Source organism: Branchiostoma floridae, chromosome 14, assembly GCF_000003815.2.
Source record: "Branchiostoma floridae strain S238N-H82 chromosome 14, Bfl_VNyyK, whole genome shotgun sequence".
NCBI classification, from domain to species: Eukaryota; Metazoa; Chordata; class Leptocardii; order Amphioxiformes; family Branchiostomatidae; genus Branchiostoma; species Branchiostoma floridae.
This window is the reverse complement of record NC_049992.1, coordinates 6,186,506-6,206,896: the sequence shown is the minus strand read 5'-3', so window position 1 is coordinate 6,206,896 and position 20,391 is coordinate 6,186,506. Positions and strand designations below refer to the sequence as shown.

Below are 20,391 nucleotides of genomic sequence, written 5' to 3'. Positions count from 1 at the left end.
GGACATGCGCTCATTGCCCGATGGGCTATTTCACTTGCCCGGGACAATAGGGCTAGAGGACTTGTCCAACCCTGGTAGAGGATAATGTGTAGGTATTATATATAAGTTCGTAGACTGTTCCCACATACAAAGTGCCTTTTCAAAATGCATCTAACAGACTAGATAGGTCAAAGATATGATTCTGTAAATTTTGAAAAGTTCCTGACTTTGTAGACTCATTGTTACAACTGGAAAAGGAGGCTATAGCTAGGGGTTTGTGAGTTCATGGTGCAATGAGTTCACTGCAGAAGGGCAAACATAAAACCAGCACGACTATTAGATGATTTACCGTACATTAATTTTGTTCTTTCTTTTATTTTCATAGTGGTTGAAGGAGAAGGATCAGACAACTGGAAAAAAGAGCATGGTGAAACAGAGGAGCAGGGCTATGAGTAAGATTTTCTCTTTATGATTATCTTGTAGGTTTTCCGTGGCATTTAGAGTCAGTGCAATGTAGTCACTCAAGAAAAGTCTTTTAGAACTGTCTTGTTCTCAGCCTCACCTTATCCTTTTCTGTGTTAAGATATCTTTTGATCCTCATAAGAAAAGAAAGATAATCCCTACCTATTAACCCTATTATTTTTTTCAGAACTGAAACAGGAAACACACCATTTTTTTCCTAGGACCTATCTATTTATTTTTGTGTGCAGTGGGAAAGACTATCCTGACAAGACCCCTGCTACGTCAGAACACACCACCCCCAAGTGCCACACGCCCCAGAAACCCACCAAGCCAAGAAGTAAGAAAAGGAAGCTACACCCTAAGCAGCTGGTGTACTCTGACAAGGCACCAGAGGGGACTGAGAACCCTGAGACGAGCATGACGACTAAGAAGAAGAAACAGCCGAAGTCTTCCAGTATGTTATCTTAATATGACAAACAACACATGATACTGGATATGGTGCAACATATGATGAATTTAATTGTGCCAAGATAATGTGACAGCCAACAGCAAAATTAACAACATTCACAATTCGATTCTGGAAAGTTACAATTTACACAAAATGCCTTATTTTAAAATTTTTCACAAATTTTAGTGCATTAAAAGATAATTTTACACAATTCTGCATATGATTTTGTATCAAGAAGAGATGATTGCAATATACATAAGTGTACATTATTCATAAAGTCCTGGCTTGTCAATTTCCCTTTTAATTTGATTCTTGCACACTGATGTACATGCAAATGTGAGGGTAGGGGCATATTCATTTCTCCCCCTCTAGGTAATTTCCTGACAATTGATCTGTCTGGCTACTTTTACATACACATATCAAAGTTAGTCATACGACATGTAATGCACAAAATACTTAGCACTGATGTTCACAACCGAAGACTCACCACACCATTTAATCATTAGTGATCAGAATAAGTAGTAATAACAGTCATTATCATCAAAGTTAAACTGTAATTTCCAACAAAATAATCGACTGTCCAACTCTAATGTTAGGAATGACATTAACACTGGAGTTGGATGTACAGTTGAAAATGTTAGGACTCTTTAAATCAAATTCTTCTGTTAGAAATTACACTACCTTAGTTTGATCCAGAATAACTTCTACCAAGTTGAACACAGATAAACTTTCAACAATTCAAGTTAACAATCAGTCACAATTTTTTTTTTCAAAATACACTCATCATTGTAACTTAATGTAGACGTGAATTCCACCTACATTGGACATGTTCATACACCAGTGCATCTATGAATTTACAAAGACAAAATTCATAACACTACATTTTCATCTATGAAAGAGTGAAATTATTGTGATTTAAGTTAATCATTGATTTGATAATGATACAAACTAGATAATTTTAAAGAATATTCAGAAAAATAGTGCTTTTATAATAATTATACAAATCATGTATAAATAGAAACAACTGTAATACAAAATAGAATCAGGTCACAAAGTACCATCTGCATTGCCTAAAAAAAAATATACAGGTTAAATGAATATCAGGTAAAAATGGTTTAGTGTATACGTACTGCTAGGTAATTTCTTTTGTGCACCTACAATGGCCCAAATTATGGGTGATATATTCAGTGTATGCCTGTATGGAGAGCTATAATTTTGAAGTTGAACTTTGTTTTCGTAGCCAACGGGAAGATAAATATTATTGAATAAAAAAATGATACATGTATTGAATTTTTCATGTTACTTGTTAGACAGTATCCAGTATGAGTGCTTCAAAATTAATGGGTATAAAGTATTTACCTGCCCTGTGCAGCCCAGATGGTACTTCTTGATGTACATTTCTAGCAACTAAAGTGCAACTATGAAAGATCAACATGAAATGACAAGGCATAGCTTCATATTTCAATCATCATTATTCTGTTATTGAATTATTTCTAAAGAATTTGATGCTCAGAAAAGTATCATTCAATTGCTCCATACAAACCAGCAATGACTCTCTCTCATTCTCTCACTCTCGATGACAGTACAATTCAAAATGATTATGGAATGAAATAACATAATTTACTGAACTACATTTCCAGGCAAAAAGAGCATCTATGAATTTACAGATGAGACAAGGCCATCATCCCCTGCCATCTCCTCTACCCGTAAACCAAAGAAACAGGGCAAGAAAAGGATGTCAAAGTCAGTCTATCACGTTTGTTATTTTACATTCTTTCTATGTAAGAATGTCAGTCTATCACGTTTGTTATTTTACATTCTTTCTATGTAAGAATGTCAGTCTATCACGTTTGTTATTTTACATTCTTTCTATGTAAGAATGTCAGTCTATCACGTTTGTTATTTTACATTCTTTCTATGTAAGAATGTCAGTCTATCACGTTTGTTATTTTACATTCTTTCTATGAAAGAATGTCAGTCTATCACGTTTGTTATTTTACATTCTTTCTATGTAAGAATGTCAGTCTATCACGTTTGTTATTTTACATTCTTTCTATGTAAGAATGTCAGTCTATCACGTTTGTTATTTTACATTCTTTCTATGTAAGAATGTCAGTCTATCACGTTTGTTATTTTACATTCTTTCTATGTAAGAATGTCAGTCTATCACGTTTGGTATTTTACATTCTTTCTATGTAAGAATGTCAGTCTATCACGTTTGGTATTTTACATTCTTTCTATGTAAGAATGTCAGTCTATCACGTTTGTTATTTTACATTCTTTCAGTAATTTCAAGCTAAATAGCCACTGGCATTTCTAAGAGTTCTATTTCTTTCTTTTGTTTTGATGGTTATTACATTATATTTAGTAAAACTTGTTTCGATTAAACTATTTCAGCCTAATTATAAAAACTGAAAACAAAGAAACGGCAAGAAAAGGATGCCAAAGTCAGTCGATCATGTTTGTTATTTTTCATGATTCTTTTTATCGTCAACTTTAAACTAAGCCACTTCTAAGTTCTTCTATTGTTTTTTTTCTGTTTTTTTTTTTGTTTCCACATGGCTATCATTCTATTTACTTGTAGACTTCTATTCAACTATTTCAGCCTAATTATGAAAAGTTTAAAACATTCCAAAATGTTATGCATTAATCCTCACTGAATTGCTGTCTCTTCAGCCTCTTAGGTTTGCAAAGATCACCTCACTTATACATGTTGAACGCTTCACTATTTTTCTACAGGAGGAAACATTTTCTGTCTCGTGAGATCGAGGAACAGGGGACCTGGGTGCAGTGCACTGCAGACAAGTGTAACAAGTGGCGCTACCTGGCCGATGTGACCGATCCTACCACCGTGCCAGACAAGTGGACATGTTCTATGAACCCAGGTTAGGCCCTGATGCTAAATTAAAGTTCATGATCAGTCAAGAGTCCCACACTAGATACTACACAATGTCTATACCATGCACATATATTTTTGCTAGGTCAGTTACAACTTATGGCTTACAACTATAATAAAAATATAATATATTACAAACTTCTAGTCAATCTATTAGGTGAAGAATTTACTTGTAGTCAATCTATTAGGTGCATAATCAGCAGTGAGGCTGAGAAAAAAATGGCCCTAAAGCTTAGATTAAAGTGCAGATCTGTGTCTGACTTAAGTCGCTTTTTTGACTCCTCAATGGCAAATTTGCAAGCAGTCACTTTTGAATTCAGCTAGCACTGAATCTAACATCATGAGACTAAGAGTACAGCATATTTGTTCCACAGCCTATTTCTTTTACTGACAAAGGCACTTTTTACTACTGGATAGCACTGCAAAGTTATTACTATATCGTAATACATGTATGAGCTAATGAGTGACCATAGAGCTTTAAGGCACTTGTGTTACATTGACATGCTTGCTTTTAATCTTACTTTCTATTGAATTTTTCAGTAGACAGGGAGAGTTTTAAGGTTGAATAAAATCATAGCAAAATTTTTGATGCCTATAATTTTGTGTCCTTAGATGAAGAGTACAACAGCTGTGAAAAGACAGAAGCTGACTGGAGTAAACTGGAGTTTGTGGACACCTGTTATGTGGAGGGGTCTTTGGTTTGGGCCAAGATGCCTGGATACCCATGGTATCTGCATCAAACTATTTTAGATGTCAAGTTCAAGATTTTACAATCAAATGTATTTCTTTCGATTCTATGTCATATGACTCTGGTTGGAATGCTTCCCAATACTGTATTTTTTGGTACAGAAATGCAATGTAATGTGATATTTTGGTTGTTGGTTTTTTAAGTTGAATTATTGATTTCAGTAAAATTTGACTATTTTTAGCAACCTGTAACAGGATTCTAGTCACACTGGGGGAACAATTTCAGATACAGATAGTACAAACTGAATCAGTCAAGGTTTAAGTCACTAAGACCAGGTCACATGCACTAACATGTAGCCTGTGTTTACACAAGCTGGCTGGGCTTAATGACCCCCTCCCCGAGAGCGGCGGCAATCGTAGGGCCGGCCGCTAGGGGCGCAATTTTAGTCAGGCTACACTAACATGTACTGTTGCCCTACAGGTGGCCAGGGATGGTAGAAGAGGACCCAGATGACCAAGCATACTATGAGACAGACAGCAAGCAGAAACCTGTAAGCTACAGACTAATGCAACCTTTAGGGTTCTGACAAATCAAAACTTAGACTAGAATGAAAGGAGAACACCAGAGACCTCCCATACACCTTCCTTTCGTATACAAAATCTTCCCCAAAATTACTTCTTCGTCACTTGCACTGGTCTGTGTCATCAATTCAGTTTATTTGTCATCAAAGGAAGTGTCTTTGGTGTCCCCCTTTAGGTAAGTACACTAAATGTTTAGCCACATCTCACCTACTGATCACGGGTATAGCTGAATCTGTGGTCCTGGGTCTTCATACTCTCACTGGCAACTACATGAGGCTGACTCTGGTCATGGGTTGTGTCTGGTCATTGCATGTAATCTGTGGTCCTAAGGATTTTAATTGTGAGTCACTTAATATGGCTGAATCTGTGGTCCTGGGTCTTCATTGTGGGTCACTGCGTATGGCTGAAGCTGTGGTCCTGGGTGTTTGTCCTGGGTCTTTCATCTGGACTTCTGAGTGGGTGATTGGTTGTTTAACAATTGTTGACTCTTCATCGTAGGTCACTGCGTATGGCTGAAACTGTTGCCCTGGGTTTTCAACACGGGTCAGTGAATGAGGCTGAATCTGTGGCCCTGGGTCTTCATCGTGGGTCACTGAATGAGGCTGAAGCTCTGGTCTTGGTTCTTCGTGGGTCACTGAATAAGGTTGAAGCTGTGGCCCTGGGTCTTCATTGTGGGTCACTGAATGAGGCTGAAGCTCTGGTCCTGGTTCTTCGTGGGTCACTGAATAAGGTTGAAGCTGTGGCCCTGGGTCGTCATTGTGGGTCACTGAATGAGGCTGAAGCTCTGGTCCTGGTTCTTCGTGGGTCACTGAATAAGGCTGAAGCTGTGGCCCTGATTCTTCGTGGGTCACTGAATGAGGCTGAAGCTCTGATCCTGGTTCTTCGTGGGTCACTGAATAAGGCTGAAGCTGTGGCCCTGGGTCTTCACTGTAGGCCACTGCATATGGCTTAATGGTATTGTTGGGAACTTGGGTTTGGTCATGACCAAATGAGGTGGTTGCATATGGTGGAAGCTTGCCATTTTTCCCTTTTCCTGTGACATCAACATAAGCCACTGCATATGGTTGAATCTCTGACCCTGGGTCATCATCATAGGGCACTGTATATGGCTGAATGGTATTGCTAGGATCTGGGGTTTGATCGGGACCACAGGATGTGGTTGCATATGGTGGTAGCTTGCCATTTTTCCCTTTCCCAGACACATCAACATAAGCCACTGCATATGGTTGAATCTCTGACCCTGGGTCTTCATTGTAGGCCACTGCATATGGCTGAATGGTATCATCATTGTGTTCTTGGGCCTGGTTAGCAGCATTGGTTTCTCTGTCAGTAGCCATGTTTTCCTGTGATACTTGAGGATTAAGAGTGTCAGAGTAAACCACTGCATACGGATCGATTTTCTCGCTTTCTGTGCCACAACTGCTTTTGTAGATGAAGAGCGCGCCTAATGTTGCCAATGTAAGAATTAGGGGTAGAACAGCAGCACCGGTCATGGCTAGTATATAGATGCTGTTGTCTTTGGTGATAGGGCCTGCCCCAAGAAGTATGACATGGTCTTTCTCTGTTGTGCACTGAGAGACTGACATGTCCTTTGAAGATGACATGTCTGTGTACGTCTCAGTGGCAATGGTCTCATTCTTCGGATAGATGGTGACGGGATGTGCTGATGTCATCTGTACACTCATACCTGTTGTGATGGACAATTCATCATGTGCCGTGGATGCAATGATGTCTTGTGGCCTGTTTGTATGGTGATAAGGCGGGCAGCTGATCATGACATCGTTGATGAGATGTCCATGCAGGTCAACAGGTGATGCACACCTCAGTTTCTTGCGACCAGAAATCTGGTTCAGGTGATGCAGGTTGCAGACGAACCATGTTAGAGTCTCATCACATCGCAGCTTGTTATCTGGTATTGAAAGCTGTAAATGCTGGTTTTGCTCCAGACGCATGATATCACTGCCAATAGTGGTAATGTGGTTTTTGTGTAGTATTGCATCTGTTAAAGCCTTAGGCTGTAGAATTGCATCAATGGGCACGGTAACCAGTTCATTCCTGGCCAAGGACAGTCTTTTCAGCAAAGGCAGCCCACGGAATGCATGCTTTGATAAGTCAGAAATCATGTTTTGGTCTAGGATCAAGGCTGTCAGGTTCTGTAGCCCAAGGAAAGCATCAGTTTCTGTGAGGAAATAAAAGAAGGTTCAAGGCACAACCAAATTGTTGTTTTGATTTGAGTGTCTTTCGGAAAAGCGCTTAATTGCTTCCCAAAACAGCGTTTTCCGACAATTCAAATTGTTTCTTGTAGAAAAGGGTGCCTTGTCGCTGACCGACACAGTTGACATTTTCTGTAGAAATATTATTTTTGGTAAAAACCATGATCAATAAAATGAAATTTTTACCCCAAAATTGGGGGCATTCTTTACAAGCTGCTACAAGGAAAAAATGAAGTTTCCCTGGATAATGACTAATTGGCAATGAAGGTCAAGGTCAAGATTTCTTCTGTATACTGAGTAAAAAATTGAAAATTGTGAGGATACGTTTTCCACAAGCTCCAGTGGCTCCAAAACACTCAAAATGCACATAGAACATACATTCTGGGTAATCAGGCGACGAAAAGGCATTACCGCTATTGAGCACTAATATCAGGAAGTATTGACCGCATGGCAAAATCTGCGCCACAGAAAAATGCTACGAAGAACAGACTTTGGGGGGAATACAAACAGGTAATGCACTCTATAGCGGTAGCAGAAAATTTGAGAGCCAAAACAAATGTGGACACCTATTAATTGCGTCTTATTTTCGCAGATTACTTTATGGTACAGTCACAACAAATTTCGAACTGGAACCTTATAAAAACCACCTCTGTATATATATATATATTACAAATTGTTTTTTTATAATGCTACCTGGCAGTGCATACCAAATATGGAAAGCCATCCTTGCCTAGTTCAGGTTATCGGAAATGTCTCACGTCTGCAGTTCTAAAACAAGCTGATAAGGGGTCCAAACTAACAAAACGTCACCCCTTCTTGACATCAAGCTTTCTACCATCAAAAATACAGACCCAGGACTAGTACTAGTAGCATGTCCAGGCCAAAAGGTACAAAAATCAGAAGTTGTGCGACAGTACCAAGGTCAGCTACTGAGAGGTCAGACTCTATGATTGACCTTAACCATTGCCTACTAAAAATACCATCACACCAAACATCATCACATCCATCCAGTCCTGATTATAATTTCTGCTGACCACAAATATTTAGAAACACAAACAAGCAAACCTACAGACTAAAAACAGTGCACTTTTTTTTTTATGTGTCATACCTGTGACGTGAAAGCTTTCGATACGGGTGTTTCGAACCGTGTGATAACTTCCGTTCACATACATTCGAAAGTTGTATCACACAGGCTTCTTTCGACTAAATCAAATTATTTCGAATGGGCTGAATACGGCATGGTTGAAAATTTGAATACCGGATTCGGACGTTAGAATTGCTGTTGTTACAATCTTTTGTTCGAGGACACAACATTTTCTCAACTTCTGGTGCATTTCGCATCGAAATATGTGTTTGCTCAGGTGGGTATGACATAAATGAAATACAACACGGTGTATTCCGCATCACCCTCGGTCCTAGCCTTCCCGCGGGTCGGATCACCCTTCGGCCGTCGGGAGATCCTTCCCGCGGTTGGGCTGGTACTTCGGGTGATACACCGTGTTGTATTCTATATGGTTAACTAAATGTCAAAGCTAACAAGTGTCAAAATCTACTTCAACTCACCTATATTGGAGATTCGGTTGTCAACAAGGTAGAGCCATGTCACCATTTGCAGACCTTCAAAAGCCCTCGGCTGTATTGTGGAAATGTTTGACTGATGGATACTCAGAAATTGAAGCCCTGAATGCCTATAGCTTTCAAAAGACTGTTCCAGGAGTGTAGCAGAACGAAGATGTTTGATGTAGAGTGCTTGAAAATTCTTGTTGGCGCCGCTTGGTATGGAGGCAAGGCATACAGGAAAGTTGTATAGGTTTCCTCCATGTCCCACCCAGCCGCATGGTGATCTCATCCCATTTTTGCTTGGACAGTTACAGTGAGATGAGAATGCCTTACCCGTGGCATGACAGTTTTCTGGACACTGTTGAGCTACTAATAGCAAATTTTTGGAGACCAGCAGTAGTAAGACCAGTGCCTTTCTCTGCAACATCTTGAATGAATGTGCGTCACCTATGGACTTCATACATAGTCAACTGCCTGAATATGGATTGTATTTTACAATTATGAAATGAGTTTGATGCAATTTCCTTTCACTTGGTGGTTTCATTGATTTTTAAAATTTTTTTTTTTACATATTGGCTACTGTTTCACAAAGGTTGTCAGAATACAAATTATGTTTGTGTAAATTAATGATACATGTACATGTAAGGGAGGTGCAATGCTGATCAGAATCTTCATGTTGTTGGGAAATTAGTCTTGGGGCCGAGATTGGTTTCAGTCTGCCTTGGGCAGCTCAGGATGTTTCACCTCACCTCACCGGTCCCATAGCCTCATCGGCCGTAGGGGCAGCACATCCATCAACATAAGTTTTCCACCTTTGTCTGTCCTCAGCCAAGGTTGCCAGATGGTGGACTGTTTGTCCTGACCATTCTTTCAAATCACTAGTCCAAGTCCGTCGTGGACGTCCCCTAGGTCTTGCACCCTCCGCCCTTCTTTGGAGTATAGTGTGGGTCAAAGTGCCCTTTGCACTTGTAGCAATTGCCAAACCACTGTTTCTTCTTTTTCACTAGTGTCAGGATGTTTGTGACCAGTTTAATCTCAAAGCTAAGGCTTTACCCTCTTGAGCAGTCAAAGTCACCATGAAAGCAGAGTTGTTAAATCTCCGTGCTTTCTGTATCAGACAATTAAAAGAATCCTGCTCTCCTGTCCATTGTTTTAGTACTAGTCTGTTATAAATATGATTTTTGTGGACCTGCATGCAGTTGGCCTTTGTTTGAATTGCTATATATTGGGAAATCATTAGATCATGTGCATGTTGGGTAGACTAGTTATTCTGTTTCACAGTTGAACTTACTGTGATTTCTAGCACAGAAATTGGACTTACCCCAGTTGAAAGGACTTACCCCAGTTTCAACTGTCCAAGTCCAGTCTTTGTCAAAGAGTGACCAATGTTACATCGATTCACTGCTCACGTGTAACGTGTCACTGCTCACAGAGTCACTGCTTCTGTTACATCGTTATGTACTAGATATAAGAGCAGTGGAACATCTGATCCACTGCTCACAGAGTCACGTGTTCTATGTACATAGATTGACATCACAGAAGCAGTGGATTTAATGCTCAATTTGCCTTGACAAAGACTTGAGTTGAACAGGGGTGAATCAAATTCTTGTGTTGGAAAGTTGGTTCAAAGAGTCAGTGAGTGTTTTCATACTCTCAGATGGTATACTAATAATGATGATGATTATATATTGTTTTTATGAAGGACCTTCATTTTAAATGTAGTTGGAATGGGATGCATATTCACAAACAGTTAATATGTGTCTAGTAAGAGGTAAATTCAAGTTCCAAAACCTTATAACAGTTGTCTCTCAGTGACCCAGATTTGACCCTGGGTTTCCCTCCCCAGCAACTCATGGGAAAGTACAGTGTATATACTTAGGGTCTTTGTCATTCACTGCTGTACTGAAGGTTTACTTTGACTGATGTACTAGGCTATCCATCAATTGGGTTGTACAGGACATTAGATGTGTCGTCCTTACACTCAGGCTGTCCATGAGCTGGGTTATACAGGACGCAAGACAGGCTGCGCTCTTTTGAACCAGTGTGCTGTGAGCCACTTCTGTCCAGCATCCCATTTTCACTTGGAATCTCATTTGTGTTATTAGGACCTCTTTTATTTCTTATGGATTGGTTGCATTTTCCTGCTTCCTCGAACTCATTTTCATATGTTGGCTGTAGTTCATCATCATTTGGCTGTGGCTGTCCATCTGATTCTGTGATGAGTGGTTGTTTGATGATTGTCTCCTGTTGGTCATCACTGCCGGTCATTAGATGAGGATGAGGCTGTGGTACTGGGTCTGTGGTCCTGATGCTGGAGTGGTTGCCATCTCGTACTTCTTGGTCCTCACATCCTAGCTGTATGTTGGCATCCTCTACAATTGACTGGTCACAATCTTCAGAGAGGATGACTGGTTGTTTGATGCCTGTATTACTAACCTGTTGGTCAGCGCTGTTTTCCAGTGGCGTAGAATCTGCCTCGATGTGGATTTCTGCAGCTTCTGGAAGGTCATGGTCACCAGGGTATCCTGTTGCGTATGGCTCGATCTTGTAGCCAATCTCCTTGCTATGCCTGGCATTGTCATTGCAGGTCACTGCATGAGGCTGAAGCTGTGGTCCTGGGCCTCCAGCCACTGCATCTGGCTGAATGTTGTCTGATGTCTGGTCACATGTAGGGCTGGGCTGTACCTCCGTGGCTGAGTTGGATCCTTCTAGTTCAGCCATGTCAGCATAGATTACTGCGTATGGCTCAACTTGATGGTTATCTGTTTCTTCATCATCTGATATGTCATGACAGTCTAATCCTCTACCAGGACAGCTTTTGTAGGCGAAGAAGGCAACAACTGTTGCCAACAAAAACAGCAGTACAGCAACAAGGGCATTGCTCATGTTTTGTGTGCCATCCCCTTTATTGGTTGGGTCTCCCCCAAGGATGATGACGTAGTACCCCTCTGTGACAGTGGTGTCCTGGGAGACTGGGATCATGGCATTTGTGAATGGTAAACTTGTGTGGTCCTCAGTGGTGTGGTTGTACAAATGTGCGTTGACTGTTTGAGGGCCTGTTACATCCAGCTTGGATCCTGCAATGAATCCATATGATTTTGCAACAACTGTTGTATTGGCCATTATGTTGCGCGTTTTGGACCCAGCCCCTTGTTGATTGGTCTGGCAGGCAACCTGGTTGTTGGACATGCTGCTGATGAGAGTTCCTTCGAGATTATGTGGGAAAGCACACCTCAGGAAGAATCGATCCTGGATTTGGTCCAGGATCGGTAGATTGCAGATGAACCATTTCAGATCCTGGTCGCATTTCAGCTTGTTTGCTTGCATCACGAGTTTCAAGTGTTTGTGTTGTGTCAGGTGCAGGACATCACTGTATATGGTGGTGATGGCATTTTGTGCCAGATCGGCCATCATCAATGCTTTTGGTTGAAGAAGTGCATTGATGGGAACAGACGTCAGGCGGTTCTGCAGCAATTGCAGTGTAGTGAGGACAGGGAGGCCATAGAAGGCAAACTTGGATATGGCAGAAATCATGTTCTTGGTCAGGCACAATTGTTTGAGTCCATCAAGTCCAAGAAAAGCATCAGGGCCTGGGGGGAAGCAAAAAAGCAGTTCAGTTGGACTTCCTAACAAGACTCCATGTGGATAATATAATATGTTTAACAAGACTCATGGTGAAATCAGCTCGAACATCAAGTTTTAAGACTTAAAGTAACTTGAAGCCATATTTTTGGCAGCAATTTCCTCCCTTAAGATTATACCGATAGGACAGAAAAACATGCAATGTAAACTCCATTTTCCCATAGAATAGAGCAGAACTGAATCAGATGCTAAATCTGGAGTCACGTTGCTTTCTATATGCTTCTGCGAACAAACTACCTCTGCTGCATCACTGAATTTTATACTAAGCAGTGGGTGCTTGACAAGTTTGTAAAGGAACGAGAAAAACAGCATTTTTCAGCAACACCAGGAAAACCTTGATTTAAGTAGATTTATCCTAGGGAAAGAGAAGGGACACAGCACTACATTGTTGAATATTTAGTTTAAAATGTTTTCAAGATTAGGCCCGTATTTAAGCTGATTTTTCATTTCAGCCTTGCAGATTTGTCTGCGGCTTGGCCCAGTTTGAGCAAGGACGTTATGTGAAATAATTATAACGTCGTTGGTTTGAGGGTGCATAATCAAATAGGGGTGAGAAAAGATGGCTTGAATGATATTAATCATGATAACATGTTCGACTTTTTGCTAACAATTGATGCCTATTGGTGTTACACTCTCCAAACTTAGTGTATGAATATCTGCCATGTAACACATATTGTAATTTGAAAATAAAGTTTCTTTTTGCAAATTAATTTATTAGTAACTATAAGAATAACAAACATCTGATTATAGGCTGCAATTTCTTTTACAAATAAAATTCATTCTACATCCGTGAATCATTCATTCTATCTCGTGTTAAAAATTTCTTAACCAGCAAAAACATAGACATGCCCCAAATCCATTTGTCCCTTCTTGAGTTATCTTATGAACTTATCTTATGTTCTTATGAACATGTGTCTCTCCAGAACACTCAGTAGTTCTGCTAGAAAAGTTGCTAAGAGGACCTATAAAGTTGCATTGTGCACCTTCCTAAGCCCAAATGCTTTTTCTGCCAGCTTTTTCTGTAGTCTGTGGTAAACTTATGTAGAGAACAGAAGACACACTATGTATTGTATAATATTTTTTTTAAAGCAGACATGCAAACCAAATTGAATTTGGCATTGGCTTTTATTATGAAAAATGTGAAATTAATTGTAATACTTGACTGTGTTTTTAGTTTAGCCATTCTTATTATCAGATAAAAAGTTAATCCCTTTGCCAATTCCACTATCTGCAATTATGCCGAAAACTGAAAACTAAATAGATTGAAACAATTTTTAACTTACCCAAACTGGTGAGTCTGTTGTCGTCAAGATAGATCCTCTGGAGCAATGGTAGACCGCGGAAAGCCCCGGGCTGGATTGTGGAGATGTTAGACCTTTGGATCCGCAGGTGCTGAAGGCTTGAGATGTTTGGGAAAGACCGCTCCAGGAGACGAGAAGAGCGCAGGTGCTGGATGTAGATCACTCTGGTTTCCTCATAGAAGCCAGTGGGTATGGCATCAAGGCATATTCCGAAGCTGTATACAGCCCCTCCATGTCCAACCCAGCTGCAGGGAGCCTCCTCCCCATGTTCATTTGGACAGTGACAGATAAAGACTAAGCCTTGTCCAGGGTCGTTGGGATGACAACTGTATGGGCACTGGGAGGCAGCTTTATCCACAGAAAATATCAGAAGCAACAGGAGAATTGCCTGACTTGGCACCATCTTGACATGTACGATCTGAATGCCTTGGCAACTTTCTTGTTGTGCAGTGCTTCGACAGAGCTGTCGGATATATACATTATTCATTACTAATGGATAAGTCTGGGACTACAGTGGAGATTAAACAGTCTCATTAGTTCTCTCTTCCGCCTAAACCCCAGCAGAGAAAGTTCCCCCAGGCTTCTGACGACTAGAAGATGCTTGCCTCTATTTCTGTGTCAAAATAAAGTCTTTGTGAAAATTGTATTTTATTGTAAAGAAGATGTCAAATTTTGTTAATATTTTGCTCTCAATTTTTGCTCTTAGTCTAACAGGTAGTTCTTGATACAATAGAAGCCGCTTAATTGAACGGCCTATTTGCCAGTGGATTTCGTGCAATTATCCGGCTGGTGCAATAATGCAAAGTTTACAGCTGGTCCGAAAGGTTTGGGTTTTGGGAATCCTGTGCAGTTAACAGAAGTGTGTGTTAATCCGTTGTGCAATTAACTGGCTTCTACTGTATTATTATATTATATCTTATCATCCTCATCTGTTGACTAATAATAATCAGTGAAAGCTTTAAAAAAAACAGACAACCGAAAAAGGTAAAAAAAAAAACTGGTTGAATCTCATTCTATGATTATTAATCATTTCAGTTGCCATGGACAATTTACCATGATATAACATTGCAGTATTGTTACAGTAACAGTTATTTTTTTACCCAAATTCAAATCTAAAGTAAAAGAGATTTATCAATCATGAAAAGTAGTGGAGTGGAGTGCCTACTACTATACTACTAGTTAAACTACATGAAGTTTGCAAATTCTATAAGTAAACTCTCTCTAGATTGACTTTATTTTGAAGTGTGGACTCCGAGGAATTGTTCTCTGTATAAATAAGGCTTTGTATAGTGAAGTGTTCCTGTGTGCAGTTCGTCGGATGCACTGGATATTGATACTGAAAGGAACATAGATGCATGGATACATGATGGTGTATGTGATCCACGTGGGCGTGAAGTCTGTTCTGCAGACAAATTCCATAAAAATGTGTTGGATATAGAATGGTTTCAACCCTTCAATCATATGGTCCACTGTACATCCTGACTTCTACGGGGCAAATACCAGACGTCTGGGTCAACTCGGGGGAGATTATTTTCTCAAAGTTCCACCTACGCAGCACAGTACCGTATATTCTCGAATAAAGTACGCACTTTTTTAACTTTTCAAAATTGAAAAGGTGCTACAAGTTGTTGCTAAAGTTGGGGTGCGTACTTTATTTGAGGTTACTGCACAGAGAAATGGTAAAAAAAGCCTAAAATAAAGCAAGGTGGAGCTACACTTCTAGTAATTTTTCAAAACATGCACATTGTTGTTGTCTTGTAGTTGTCTAAACATGAAACAAAGAAATTGTCTAAACATGATTTACATAAGATTGGCATTTGCATACAATCCTTTTGAGTTAGTGACTTTGACTTGTACAACTGGTTTTTCCTGATTTCTTCTACCAGTTCTCAGTGATTTTTATAATTGCAGTAGGCAATTCTCCAGGTTACCTTATGCAAAATAACCGGGGGAAAACATCATAAATTTGAATTTATCCAGTTAAACTTAAAGGTCTGTTCAAAATTGGTGGAGAAGGGGTGCGTACTTTATTTGAGTTTTTCCATTTTACCTTTCAGTCCCAAAGATCTGTCTAAGACTTGTCCAAAATCAGGGGTGCGTACTTTAATTGGGGTGCGTACTTTATTCGAGAATATACGGTACAGGAAATGCCCCCAGGTTTTCTTCGTGCACCAGTTGATGAAATTGTCTCACTAGTAGTATAGTAGTAGGCACTCCACTCCACTTAAGCCTGAGTGTACATTTCTGGCAGTGTCATGAAAATCGTGTGAAATTGATCAGAATTTTCTTGTAAAGTGATCTAAGACTTCTTATTGTTTTCTACATTTTTGTAACATACACTTAGTACTCTCAGTTCAAAACATAGTGACATACACAATGACTGACTGTATGATGTACATGGCATATGCTACTAATGTCATAATGAAAAACTTGGTTTGATGTACATGTACATTGTCATCAATTATTTTAATTGTGAGGAAATGACAGAAAGAAACCAAACTTCAAGCCAAATCAAAGTTGATTTTCTTGGCGTTTGGAATGGCAATAAAGATAACTAAGCATTAAGACTGCTGGAACAAAAAAGATCTGTTTATTCTGCACACAGTTTTATCTGTGTGAAATGCAACATATTTTACTCTTATTCTCTTGCTTGAATATTTGCTCCAATGATTAGTAAGAACTTGAAGGCAAGAGCCAAGGAAACTGATTAATGTGGCCATAGTTCTGTTAGACACGTTTTAACCCAAAGTACTAATTTGATGCGTTTATACCAACAGGTGCGCTACCATGTCGTCTTCTTTGGAAAGACGGTGTCCCGTGCCTGGATACCGGAGAGATCAGTGCGCCCCTTTACCCAGGAGAATGACGTTGATCACCTGGGGTCATTGGTAGTTGACGGCAAGAACTACCGAAAGCGTGTGAAGTGTGCTTTGACAATGGCTAGACAGGCCGTTGTGTTATCCATAAAGGTACCAAATCCACACATTCAAACACTGTAACTGTTAATTCTTTGCTTGACTTTAATTAGTCACTTAGAACATTGAAATATATTCTGCATGCAAGACAATTTTAGCCAAAGATCTATTTCATGATGCATTGTCCCAATTAACTGAATTGTCATATTCATTCAATGCTGTGATAATATTAGACTACTACATTCCTCTAGATTCTTGCAGCTATTTAGTACTTAAAGATAGCTTTCTTTCATACAATTTTCAGCCCTTGAAATCAATGTAGTTTTCCTCTCCTATTAACATTGTACTCCACAATGTCTTTTGAATTTGCAGAAGAGACTGCAAACCTTTGGATTTGGTCAGCGGTTCCAAGGACACTGGGGAAGGCAAGAAGTCAGCTCGGATGAAGATGAAAAAGGTTTGTCTACTATCAAACTCTCAAATAAGCCAAACATCCCAATATGCAGTCATTGTCTTTTTTGAAGACCAAATAATGACATTTTATATTGTCATAGCACAAAGATAATTGAGACATTTCTTTTGAAGTTATTAGGACTATATTTTACTCTTGGGAAGGATACAATATGTAAAATCTCAATGTTAATTAAACAATGCTTTGACAGGCAACTACATAATTTGGCTCTGCATAAGTTTTGTACTTGTATTAACTGTTAGTCAACCATGTCAATCCACGGAATTCTGCTGCGAGACCTGTGGGAAGCCGTGCAGAAGCCGAGCTGGCCTGGTTGCTCATAGACGAGCCCATCGGCGTTGAACAGATCGTCTGTTAGGACGTAAAGGACTATGATGATGAACTGTTAGTAATAACTGATTGTTCACTTGCAGAACCTGCTAAGAAAACAGCACGGAAAAGTTCCCCACAGGTAGAAGCACAGCTCCCATCACCTGATGACCTTTCAGACAGCGGAAGTGTGGAAGATCTGATGGAACAGGCAGAGAAGGTTTTGGGCAATGCAGAGTCTTTCCTCAGTTCAGTGCAGAAGAAAGATGAAAAAGAGAATGGTGAGCCTTGGGTGGTTACACCTGCTTGGGGCACTTTTTCATAGTAAAAATAAATACAACCTCAACTACTGTTTATTCATTTATTTTTGTGATAGAAGGAGGTACAGGTAGCCATCCAGAAAGTTGTTCACTCTGACGTTAATTATACACTATATATACAGTTGCTTCTCGCTCTGACATTTATCATACACTGTATACAATCGCTTCTGTGCTGCTTCTCTGGGATCCTTGGCCAAGGTAACATCTAGAATTGTCCAAATTTTGGACGAGGGCGCTAATTAAGGATTGGTTCAAGCGGTCGTTCCAACCCCCGAAAAGCTCTCCGTCCGCTTGCTGGGGGTGGGTGGGGTGGCTGTTGTCATCAAATGAGCGCTCCTATTCCTTAATTCGTTCATTAACTGACGTTAGTACCAAGCAGTTTGAATGTGCAGCATGGGTAGCAGAAGCGAATTACTACCCAGATGGTACCCAGGCTAAGGTACAGGAGTAGTATAGCATGATTTATTTCAAGAGAATAACTATTCTAACTAGTGCATGCTGTCTCACTCTTTCTTCTAGATGACCAAAGTGATGAAGAGTTCGAGTACTCCCCTGGCAAGGTCATGAAGATTTCAGATGCACCACCTGTCCTGAAGAAAGAGAAGAAGCAGCCTAAAGAACCAAAATTAGGTAACAAAAGAAAAGAGAAGAAATCAAATGAAAATGAAGTGCCGAAAAAGAAAAAGAAGACCTCTCTTTCAGAGGAAGATGGGAAGAAGACTAAAATTTCCTTAGAGGATAAGGAAGGCTGCCAAGATGTAGCAGGACCCAAGAAAGCTCCTGCATTCAAACCAAAGATGAAGAAGTCTAAACCTACGGTATCTCAGAAGGAGAACAATGTCAGTAACAATGATAAAGACGTTACAGGCAACAATGAAAATGAGATAAAACCCAAGACCAAAGGCAAGCATGCAGCATCTGCCCCCAAAGCAAAGAAGCCCAGCTTCAAGCCGCCAAGGCCAAAGACGACGACACCTGCCATTCCTCTCTCTAAAGATAAAACGGACAGCAAGGCAGCCAAGCCCAAATGTGAGCCTCCCATCCCCTTCGACAGTGAAGTCTTCACCATGGAAATGGATTCACAGGAAAAAAGCTGTAACAAGCATCAAGACACTGGCGATCAGCATCCCTTTCAGACAACGAAGAAAGCTACAGATGAAGCATACACACCTCAGAGAAGTCACAGTGATGACATGCCACACAGTGTTCCAGAGGTGTCCAATGTAGATGGTGCTGATGATTTTCACAGTGCCCCTACCAGTCCTTCAATTGACCAACCAGATCAAGCTGCTCCTGAAAATGTCTGTCCTTCAAGTCCAGGGATGGACATGCCTGAAGAAGATGTGGACCCAGCTGTATTTGACAGCTGCGTTCCTTCCAGCCCTGCTATGGACTTTGACGAACACCTGGAAGACAGAAGCGCACCTGTAAGCCCGCTGATGGATTTACAGGAGCGGGATTCTGACTGCCATGATGCAAGTTGCCTTCCTGTCCATGGTGCTGAAGACACCTTCAGTGACAACTCACAACCGTTTGACTTGGAAGAATAAGCTGTTAAAATGGATCAAGTAGAGTACAATGTCATATGCACAAACACGAATGCTGTTCAGTTATCTTATTTAATTCAATTTGAAAATGTTACTTCACAGGTTGCCTGTTTATATAGTGTTTAATATTACCAGATGCCTTAAAAAAAGAACAAGTTATACTTATAGTTGCTGGTTTAATTATTGAATAATCTCAATTTACACATGAACTAAATGTAAGCTTTGATGCATGGAAAATTCTATTCTGTAAAATGCATTTGTTAGGAAATGTTATGCAAAATTGACTTACATTTAGTAGAGGTCTTAATACCAACTGTTGCCTTGTTAGGTTATTTCCTTAGCCTCTGCCATGAATTACCTTAAAGCCATGAGTGTTGCAACATTTGTTAAATCACTTTGTTCCTTTAAAGATACGTGTATTTCTAGAATTGAGTTGTCTTTGTAAGCAGTTTCCTGTTAATATTACACTAATAGTAAATGGTACTACTGACTATTGTGTATATAATACTATGATAATGTATATTACTAATTGGTTCATGGTTGTAGTATTTGTATTTCCAAAATACTCTCTGGAAAATTGCACAAAAGAAGAATTACATAATATTGTTCTAATTCTGTGCTGTGTTACAAACACTAAAGTCTTAGACAGTTATTGCATTATGTAGGAAATTCTATACACCAGAAAATCTATAGTCTGTTGTTGTTATAGACATTATATTAAAGTTTTGCTTCATGAAATCTTTATTTTTAGAGGAAAATCTTAACAACGTTGTACATTAAAAGTTGCTTGAAGCAGTCGCAGCATAAGGCGTTTAGCAGCATTGTTCATTCGGAAACAAGCTTGGAGAGGATTTCAAAATAATGAACTTGTTTATAAGGCCTCAGGAAAACAATGTTGTGTTTTCGGTTACACTGGTAAACACCTGCCGACCTTTCCATTTGATATCTGAGGGATGAAGTTAATCCAATTTTCTTCAATCAATGACTGTTTTGTAAAGGTAAGGTGCATTTTGATGTCAAACAGCACATCTTCGTCACGGGGAATGACCTAATCTCGT

The 20,391-nt window shown here is 39.8% G+C and overlaps 2 protein-coding genes across 5 annotated transcripts in view; one reads left to right on the top strand and one right to left on the bottom strand.

Moving 5' to 3' along the window:
- Positions 1 to 20,258, top strand: part of LOC118430597 (zinc finger CW-type PWWP domain protein 1-like) — a 25,642-nt gene extending 5,384 nt beyond the window's left edge. For all 4 annotated transcript variants that reach the window (XM_035841567.1, XM_035841568.1, XM_035841570.1 and 1 more), the window contains 10 exons: positions 365 to 431; positions 690 to 895; positions 2,530 to 2,632; positions 3,629 to 3,774; positions 4,398 to 4,512; positions 4,954 to 5,023; positions 16,548 to 16,739; positions 17,058 to 17,142; positions 17,571 to 17,747; positions 18,306 to 20,258. In XM_035841567.1, the coding sequence (XP_035697460.1) occupies positions 365 to 431; positions 690 to 895; positions 2,530 to 2,632; positions 3,629 to 3,774; positions 4,398 to 4,512; positions 4,954 to 5,023; positions 16,548 to 16,739; positions 17,058 to 17,142; positions 17,571 to 17,747; positions 18,306 to 19,336 (2,192 nt within the window). In that variant the 3' untranslated portion in view covers positions 19,337 to 20,258. The remainder of the gene's footprint in view (positions 1 to 364; positions 432 to 689; positions 896 to 2,529; positions 2,633 to 3,628; positions 3,775 to 4,397; positions 4,513 to 4,953; positions 5,024 to 16,547; positions 16,740 to 17,057; positions 17,143 to 17,570; positions 17,748 to 18,305) is intronic.
- LOC118430599 lies at positions 10,176 to 14,220 on the bottom strand. The gene is made up of 2 exons (XM_035841571.1): positions 13,753 to 14,220; positions 10,176 to 12,417 (listed from the first exon to the last, which is right to left on the bottom strand). Exons 1-2 carry the CDS (start codon positions 14,171 to 14,173, stop codon positions 10,760 to 10,762), a joined length of 2,079 nt encoding a protein of 692 aa, XP_035697464.1. The 5' UTR covers positions 14,174 to 14,220; the 3' UTR covers positions 10,176 to 10,759.
- Positions 20,259 to 20,391: the final 133 nt, after the last annotated feature.

Bases quoted from the DNA above. Each gene is read 5' to 3' on its own strand.
- LOC118430599 (XM_035841571.1), bottom strand. From the start codon at position 14,173: ATGGTGCCAAGTCAGGCAATTCTCCTGTTGCTTCTGATATTTTCTGTG. The intron at 12,418-13,752 runs GTAAGTTAAAAA...GCTTCCCCCCAG, and splicing joins CAACAGACTCACCAGTTTGG to GCCCTGATGCTTTTCTTGGA.